Raw genomic sequence first — 9,860 nt, 5'->3', positions numbered from 1 at the left:
CTTTCCCTTGCATGAAATCCATGACTCAAAGTTTTTCTTATTCTTCTCCAGGTCTCGATGACCTTCGTGATTGGACAAACAATGTCCAGCCATCTATTCCCATTTACGTGCCCCGGCGTGATTTTGAGGTCCAAAAATTGATTTTTCTTGCATCAAGTTTGGCTTCGTATCGTATTCATTGGTCAAGTTCATAGCTAAGCTAATATGTAAAATCATTTCAACTCTGTCCGTTCGCATAACTTATTGTGCATAGTTTTTGCTATAATTGGCTAATTGCAGGTGATGAAGAAGACTCATTACTATTTAGTTGATACAAGCGTTGTCACACCTGGTGCTGCTGTTTCAGCGTTGCAATTCAATATCATACATGAAGAGCCGTTCACTGTTCATGGATTAGAGGTCAGACTTAACAACCTCTAGCTGTACTGACCTTTCTGAAATTCACTGCTCTGATCACAACTAAGTCAATGCATAATATAATATCCTTGACATCAATACCAACTTCTTGTTTTTTTTTTATTTTAACGTTGTGTTTCAGATTACCCCTTTACCCGTGTGGCATGGTCCTGGTTACCGCTCCCTAGGATTTCGTTTCGGTGATATTTGTTACATTAGGTGATGCTTACTTTGTGTCACACAAATCCTTGAAAAACAAAAAATTGCTATGCTTGTTCTTGGAGTTGTTTGTTTGTTTGTTTCCTTTTTTTTTTTTTTTAATATTTATTCACTTATGCAGTGATGTCAGTGACATACCTGAAGAAACTTATCCGCTCCTCAAGAATTGTGAAATTCTGATTCTGGTGCCTCCCTAACCATCCATCCCTTTCCCTCTAATTTTTGCTTCTGAAATTACTCGAGTTCAACATGCATAATAAGTTCTTTCCTAGCCGGGCTAACATAAACAACAATAACTTCTTCAGGATGCTTTAAGGCCAGATAGATCATCTGCAACACATTTTGGACTTCCAAGAGTACTAAAACTGTTCTACTCACTACAGTAATTTTACTCCTATTGTAGAACTTCCGTAAAAGATCTAATTGTCATTTGATCTCTTCTCAGGCTCTCGAGGAAGTACGGAAAATCAAACCAAAAAAAACCTTCTTCACCGGTATGTTTCATCCTTTTAGCATTTTCTTGTAGTCCGTGGTGTCCTTTTTCTGGAAAATTCTTCCCTTCCGGTAGGACATAGATTTTTAACCATAAGATGAAATCCAGGTACCGTTTTTTAACTATAAGATCAAATCAGATTTAAATCATATTAAATGAAGTATAACAATTTAACATTACCTTATGAAGATCTAATGGTTAAAACTGTCTTACCGATAGTGTAGTAAAACACTTTCATAGTCTTATTGAAGAATTCACTTATTATTTATTCAGAAGGGAATTTGTTTGTTGTTTGCTTTTCTAGTTTCTGCTTTGAATTCTATGGTAAGGAACCAAGGGCTTTGAATTTTTGCATAATTTTAGAATCAAACCGAATTATAGTTCTATTACAGCATTAATAAATGTAAAGTGGTAATTAACTCATTGCTTTTGTTTTTTTTTTTTTTTCTTTCCCTTGGTTTTGTACTTGTGAAGGTATGATGCATCTAATGGATCATGAGAAAGTGAATAACTATCTCATGAAACTGATGGAGAGTGAGGGTCTTGATGTACAACTGAGCTATGATGGGCTTCGTGTGCCAGTGACTCTCTAGGCTTTTGACAATTATATATTTATTTATTTTTTATTGATAAAGGCTCAAGATTATTATTTTGAAAGTTCAACTGTCAAGTGATCTTTCATGAGCTATGAAGGTCCGCATTGGACTCAAATTTTTGCACATTTTGGGAGTGCACATTTTTAGTTGGCGATCTGTTGTTGCAATAAAACTTCTTTTATTTGTTTTCATTAAATTTTAGTGGGAAAGAGGTCAACTTTGACCATTGGCATGTCAATTGATTTCTAAGTTTAGGCGCGTTCGTTTTGCTGATTTGAGTTTTTAATTTGAACTGAGATGTGATATATTTTTTTTAAAAAACTTTTAACTGTAAAAACTTATAACTGAAAACTCGAATCGATGAAAAGAACGAGATTTTAATTTTACGTGATTGAAATTAACTGTAGGCAACTATCTTTTTTCTCAGCTCCCAAAAGTTGAAGAGAATTCTTAAGAATTATTTGTTGGCTGATATAATTCTTTAATTTATATAATTTCAATATGATTTGACTGCTAACCGTTCGGGTATTTTTTTTTTTTGTTTTTTTAAACCATGGAAACCATTGATTTGGGGTCAAATTGAAAGGATACGCTAACCATTGTTGAAGTGAATTGTGAGCAGGGAGTGCAGGTGTTGTATAGCCTACGCAAACTTTCTACACATTGGGATTTGTATCACCTGATTCTTTGAAATTTGAGAAAATTCCTGAAAACGAAAATGCATTTGTGGCTTTCAAGAGATGAGCAAGTACAGAGGGCATTGTCATACTCAAAAGTGGGATTCGGTAGCATGGGCAAGAAGTAAAAAGTAATGAAGTTATTAGACCGTTCATTCTGCGAGTTTGAATCACAATTTAATTTTTTTCTCTCTCGATACAAATATTAATACAATATGATCATACAATAATCTTAAAATTCAAGCATGAAATTTGGTGTTGAAATTAAAAAAAAAAAAAAAGGAAAAAAAAGGAAACACTACAAAATCCAATCATAGCATTTGTTTGATCTTTATTTACAGTTAGTTATCTGACTCATCATATGACCACCAACCACTACTATATATATGCACACAATTATACATCACAAAATAATGTGAAGCCTATGTATGTGGTTGTTTGCTCAGTTGAACATTGATATTTTTTTATTTTTTTTTCCAAGAGAAGACTTGAGGTTGTGGGCCAAAGGGGCCAAGTCATTGTCTGGCTGGGCCCACACGATGAACCCCTTGTGAGCATGGAAAGGAAAGTAAAAGTGGGCCCATCCAAAATTGAAAGCTGTCTGTGTCAAAAAGGGAATTTTGCTTCCCCCTCCTCTGTTGATCAGACTGTGGACTTCTCCTCCTTGTCGCTGTCAATTCTGAAATACTTCTCACCACCACCACCACGGCACTTTTGCATGGGTTTCTCCAGTCACCTCCAATGGACTCCAGCCACGTGTTGCCTGTCGGGGGCAAGGACGGGCCCGACTCGTCCCTATCGTGGGTTGGTGAAAGCGGACGACGGTGAAAGGCGGTAAGAATAGAATAATTTGGGGAAGTTGTTTGGTGCTCCTAAGGTCCATGATTCTCCGTGAACTCGCATAATCTTTTGTTGCCACAGGCGGAAAACAATTTTTTAGTGTGGACACTAATCAGAGATATAATTCTACATTTCAATTACAAAGTACAAAATATTTATAATTTCTCATAAATTTAAGGCACAACTAAAAGTTTACAAAAATGTTAAAAGGTAAAACCAAGTTTGCATAATGTGTTATGTGTTGAATGGGGTCACATACCCTACTCAATACTATTAACTTTGGCTTTGCTTGTACTCGGTGCTATATATGGTAAAAAAAAAAAAAAATGCATATATTAATAAAAGTTTTGCACTTCTCAAATTTTGATAATTCTGTGGTAAGATACAAAAAGAAACTCCATTATTCGTTAAATTATCATGTTAATATTAAGGTTGATAGTTTATGTCTTCCGCCATGGTTAAAAAAATAATGGACAGTTTTTATTTTTTTTTTTACATGCTCTATAGACGACGTCAGATATCTATTGATATGTTATAGAAGTGTGGTTTTAAAGATATCTATTGATATTTTATAGAAATGTAGCTTTAATAATTACTTTAATATTTATTTATCAATTGATATTGTTGTTCTAGTCATAAGATATTAATTAAATAGTTGTAATAAATTAAATAGTTAATTAAAAATTATGATGACAATTAATGAAATTAGATTCTTATCATATTATATTATTAAATTTATATATTTGAAAATGACCATCGATATAAACGTAAATACGTAATCATTGAAAAGCTTCTCCCGTTAGGATTAGAAAAAATATATTATCAATAATTTTCTATTTTTAACTATTAAATTTATATTAAAAATTATTTATTATACGTATTTTTATAATTTAATGTAATTTCAATATGAATTAATAATTAAAAACTAACCGATAAATCATGTCTATTAAAAAAACTCTCGTACGTATATTACTGGAAGCATGTGATTTCTCAATTATTTTATGTGGGACCTAATACTTTTTTCACATACCTTCTCGTGACCTCTTGGTGACAGTGCATGGACGGAGTGCGCACGGAACTATTATCATTATTAGTACTATCACTCTCTCTCTCCGGGTCATATTTTTTTGTTGATTTAACTTTTATTACAGTAAAAAAAATTTTAAAAATAGTTACATTTAATTTTTTTATTACAATAAAAAGTTCTCACATAACATCACATCTCAACTCGAATTAAAAACTTAAATTAACGAACTAGGATTTGAGTTTTACTACAGTAAAAAGTTCTCAGAAATAGTCACATTTAACTTTTTTACTACAGTAAAAAGCTCTCACACAACATGACATCTCAACTCGAATTAAAACTCGAATTAGCGAACCGAACGGGCCTGGTCTCTTCTTTTTTCTTTTTTCTTTTGGTTTCACCAATTCATGATGATACGGGAAAATTAGAAATATTAGGACAGAAGTGTTTTTTTTTTTTTTTTTGGCTAAGTGCAAGTGCAACCCGATTATGAGCAGAGCACACCATATGGTATATATTATGAGTATAGTAATTCGAGTTTAAAATTCAAATTTTGTTACAGTAAAAATTTTTTATAAATAGTCACATTTAATTTTTTTATTACAGTAAAAATCTCTCACATAAAATCACATTTTAATTCGAATCAACGAACTAAACAGACCTTGATTTATATGAGTCTGTCTGTATGATCATGTTTGAAAATAAGAGAGATAGACAACATACATTCCCCCTGCAAAATTATATTGCAAGTTATCATATTATACCACTTACTTGGATGGTATAGTAACCGAACGACATGATTGAACTATAGGGATTATTTAAATTAGTTACTTTGAAGAATTATACAGTGAAGGTCAAAATTTTGTAGTTATTCGTCAACTCATCGATGTATCATTTGAGTTTAATATTTAAAAAATTTGCGTGTTAAAAATATAGTTTGGCACATATTAACTGCTACTTGATCTAAATAATGTACAGGTTGGTGCACTAAAAGACTTTTACCAACTAATTGATTCAATGAATACTAATTAGGTACTTTGTGGCAATTTTTTTTTCCATGCAAAACTTTTATAATATATAATTACTCTTGGTTTTTTGCAAAAAAAAAAAAAAATCTTTAACAAATTAATGACATTTTTTGATAGTATCAGAAAAACAGTACTTATTACTGTACTGTCCTATATATGTAATGAAAACAAGATAAAAAAGAAGGTTTACATTCAAAAAAGACAAAAAAAAAAAAAATAACATCAATCAACACAGAAGCATGACGAATCATTTGAAATGTTGTCATTCTTACCACATCAGATTATGATTTCAGAAAGACCAGACCCCCTTGAAGTTGTGGAAAAAATCCGTTTAGTTAGAAGATTCGTTATCTAATTTAAATTATAATTTATAATTTATTATAATATTTTTTCTCATAAAAAATATATAAATTAAAAATAATTTTAATTTATGAATTAAACGGGCTCTAAAAAGAAGTGTGATCATTTTAAACGACAAGACAAGATGCAAACAAGACAAACCCATTCCTACAGAACTTGGCCTTATATTTATGTAGAGTTAGAGAGACAAAAGAAAATTGGATTATTTTTATAATTGCCCTGATCTATGTATTCTATTTTAAAATGTTCCTTAATTTATTAAAATAGTCACTACAACAAATTCTATATTATATGACGTTTTAAGAAAAATTGTCAGTCTAATGTGGTGAAAAAATACGGAACGAAGATTTCTGTGTTTCAAAAATCTCATATTAGATGACGATTTTTAAAAAACCGTCATTAAATGTTAGACATTAGACAATAGTTTTTAAAAAACCATCATCTAATATATACGAAAGAATAAAATTACGAAAATTAAAGCATAAGACGACGGTTTTTAAAAAACTGTCATCTAATCTCCAACATTTAACAACTATTTTTTAAAAACAATCATTAAATGTCAAAAAAATATTTAAAAAAAAGGTGGACTTTTCCCGCTCATCATTTTTTTTTTCAAATTTCAAAATTTTTTCTTTTCCATTTATAATATCGAGCACTCACTTCTAAAACCGTCGTCTAATCTCCAACATTTAACGACTATTTTTGAAAAAAAGTCATTAAATGTCAAAAAAATTTAAAAAAAGGGCGGACTTTTCCCACTCATCATTTTTTTTTTAAATTTTGAAACTTTTATTTTCTATTTATAATATCGAGCATTCTCTTTCACTTTTCTCTAACTCTCATTTTCAAACACCCGTTCGGTTCGCTAATTCGAGTTGAGATGTGATGTTGTGTGAGAGCTTTTTACTGTAGCAAAAAGTTAGATGTGACTGTTTCTGATAGCTTTTTACTATAGCAAAACTCGAATTCTAAACTCGAATCAGCGAAATGAACGGGGCCATTTTTCTCAAATCCGCATCTCACTTTTTCATTCTCTCTCTAATTTCTTCCTATCCCAAACCTTAATGTTCTCTCTCAAATCCCAATGACCATGCATCGTCATTGCCGCCCCTCTCCAAGTTCGCCATCATCGCCGCCTCTCTCCAAGTTCATTGTCGTCACTCCATTGCTAAAATTTGGTTTTTCTTTTGCATTCAAATTTTTCATTTGCTTTTTTCTTTGTATTTAATTATTTTTTGTTGGTTAGATTTGCGTTATGTATACATTAGTGATGAATATTAGGAACAAAATGATTTGTAATGTATTTTGAATATTATTATTCTTGTTGTTTGATGAAGTATGAGAGTTTTTTTTCTAGTTTGTAAATAATATGTGAAGATATTATTGTTTAAAAAAGGAAAAAAAATTTGGGATATTTTTTTTATTAAAAGTGCTACATTTAATGACGGTTTTTGCACACACAAAAAATATTGTTAAAATTAGCATATTTAACGATGATTTATATAAAAATTGTCGTCTAAAGTGTTTTCGCTGGACTTTTACGCACATGTTAGATGACGGTTTAACCGTTATCTAAAGTACTTAACATTTAACGACAATAAATAAGACAACGTTTTTAAACCGTCGTCATAAATTTTAACGACGGTTGCGATTATTAACCGTCGTTCAATATGTTATTTCTAGTCTACTGTAAGTTCAAAATACCCGCAGATATATTGAAAACGAATTAAAATGCTCACTCTGTCCACTCTCATCTATTATTTTGAAAGAATTGCTGACATGGTGGTCATTAACCAGTAATATAAAGTATTAAATTATAATTAAATATAAAAAATTATTAAGTGTTAATAAGAACTAAAGAAGAAATAAGAAACTGTTAGAAAAGAAATAAAAGGGATTATACAATAAAATTAGAAACTAAAAAAAGATAAAAATAAAAGTAAAAAACCGACTCAAAGTAATTTTCTAAGAAGAAAAAAAAAAGGTTGGTAATTGCTATCATCTTCTCTACCAGCCACCTTCTGAAGCCCATAACCAAACATTGCCCTCTCAAAACCCTAGCATTCCTCACCACGAAGATCAACAGTACTGAGGGCGCCCCAGCTCCTCACCTCCCAACGGCGGCAGTCCCTCCCGCGACGGCGATCAAGCTCCCCTTGCCTCCACCTCGCGACCCCCATGGTTTCCTGTTCAAATCTCACCCAAGCCAAAAAAATTCTACCCAGATGCCCAGAAACTTAGAATCTGCTGTTTCTTTCTTTTTTTTTTTTGTTTTTTTTTTGTTTCTCTCTTTTCCATAAGCCTATAAATTTGTACCCAGATGCATCTTGCCTAGATACACATCTCAGTTCAAGTAAATACCGAATGAAACTTCCAACATTTCACCATGTCCACGGTGGTTGCTGGTGGATGCGACGAAGGTTCAGCGGCGGAGGAATAATAGAAGAATCGGAGAGAATGAGAAAGAAAAGAAGAAGAAGATAGAGGGAAAACGGCGGAGGCGGTGGCTTCGCTGGCAGGGAGCAGCGGCTCTACAAGGTGGGCATGGGCGTGGGTTGCGTGGCGTTTGGGAGAAGAAGGCCGGAGACGGGAAGACTTAGAGAGATCTGTGGTTATTTGGTTGTTGTTGTTGTTTTTTTTTTTTTTAATTCTTTAATCAATCCGTTTTCTTCTATTTTTTGTTTTGTTTGTTTTACAATTAGTTTTAAATTTTTTATTTGATTTCGCATGATTTTATATTAAAGGTTAATTGGATTTTTATTAATAATTAAAGTTTTTATGTCAACATACTGTTTATAAACTTTTAATGACATGCCACCTTAAGATTATACACAAAAGTGAATGGAATGGGTATTTTGAACCGTTCTCTATATATCAAGAGTGTTTTAAACTGTTTTGAAAGATTAAAAACACTTTAAAACAATGTATATAATTTGAGGATATTTATAAAAATAATCTAAGAAAATTATAGTCAGTTGGCTTTGTACTATTCTATTGTGAGTGTGTATATATATATATATATATATATACACACTCAAGGAAAATCACAATATTTCAGCTGAAAAAAAAAGAAACCATATTTGAAGGGAGCTTACAACGTACCAACTATAATATTGAAAGTTATTTTAAGGTTCCTTAGACAAAAATATATTTTAAGGATCTATCTGTTACAAATTTTTGAATAAAAATTACATATTGCCTTTTAGAATCCTTTTATCGGACTTAGAACGTGATAACGGAGCATGGACATACCTACCCATGCCATAGTCCTTTGTTTAATTATTTTGTTTGGCTTGATATTTTGCACCTTCTCTTGTCCTCTAATCTTTTTTTTTCTTTTTCTTTCGAGTTAAAAAAAAAAAGTTTAGCCTCATGCGAACAAGATATATACATAGAAACAATAGTGCATCAACGTTTGATGGTTTTCAAACAACATCAAGTACTAAAGATTAGCCGCATGCGATAAAAAAAAAAAAAAAAGATATATATGTTAGTTGATATCGCAATAAAACTATATGTATATATATACTTAAAGAAATTCATTTTTCTTTATTTTTGAGTTTTCAATTAATAAAAGTGTGTTGTTGAGTTTTAATTTGGGGCTAGTGGGTTAGTGGCCATACAATCTCCCATGGGAATGCCCTATCAGGGTTGATTAGAGTCTTCTTATGGCCCATTCATTTCGCTGATTCGAGTTGAGATGTGCTTTTATGTGAGAGCTTTTTAATGTAGTAAAAAAGTTAGATTTGATTGTTTCTGATAACTTTTTACTGTAGCAAAACTTAAATTCTAAATTTGAATTGGTGAAGTGAACGGGGCCTTTAGTTTTATATACACATGTATTTCCACATGAACAACAATAATGTAATCGAAGTTCCTCTTATATTAGTCCTTGCTTATGTATAATATGCATGCATATAGGGAAGAGAGAGAGAGAGACAAAATATAGGTTTTGACAATTGACCACAAACTTGTGGGCCTTGGCTGCCTTGGAAATGGACATGGTCATATATATTCTTAATATATATGGACGCTCCCATTTTTTGTTTATGTATTATTTATTGTAGCAAATTCTTGACTCTGGAGGTTCAAATATACTTCAGCACATCAGCGGATTTCATACGTTTGGCATTACTCTCACTTCCCAGTATATATATATATATATAATCTTTGGATTGATAGAGATCCCTTAATTATAAATTTAGTGTGATGCAGCTGTTATATATA

At 31.6% G+C, this 9,860-nt stretch overlaps 1 protein-coding gene across 1 annotated transcript in view; it reads left to right on the top strand.

Annotated features, from left to right (window-relative positions):
• Positions 1 to 1,889, top strand: part of LOC21388592 (putative hydrolase C777.06c) — a 3,542-nt gene extending 1,653 nt beyond the window's left edge. Inside the window, exons 6-12 of the mRNA XM_024172146.1 lie at positions 52 to 128; positions 280 to 399; positions 539 to 615; positions 737 to 800; positions 921 to 971; positions 1,061 to 1,109; positions 1,583 to 1,889. Coding sequence (XP_024027914.1) covers positions 52 to 128; positions 280 to 399; positions 539 to 615; positions 737 to 800; positions 921 to 971; positions 1,061 to 1,109; positions 1,583 to 1,701 — 557 coding nt within the window. The 3' untranslated portion in view covers positions 1,702 to 1,889. The remainder of the gene's footprint in view (positions 1 to 51; positions 129 to 279; positions 400 to 538; positions 616 to 736; positions 801 to 920; positions 972 to 1,060; positions 1,110 to 1,582) is intronic.
• Positions 1,890 to 9,860: the final 7,971 nt, after the last annotated feature.

Source organism: Morus notabilis, unplaced genomic scaffold (assembly GCF_000414095.1).
Source record: "Morus notabilis unplaced genomic scaffold, ASM41409v2 Scaffold847, whole genome shotgun sequence".
Classification (NCBI taxonomy): Eukaryota; Viridiplantae; Streptophyta; class Magnoliopsida; order Rosales; family Moraceae; genus Morus; species Morus notabilis.
Note: the sequence above shows the minus strand (reverse complement) of the source record. Positions and strands in the feature narration are given on the sequence as shown.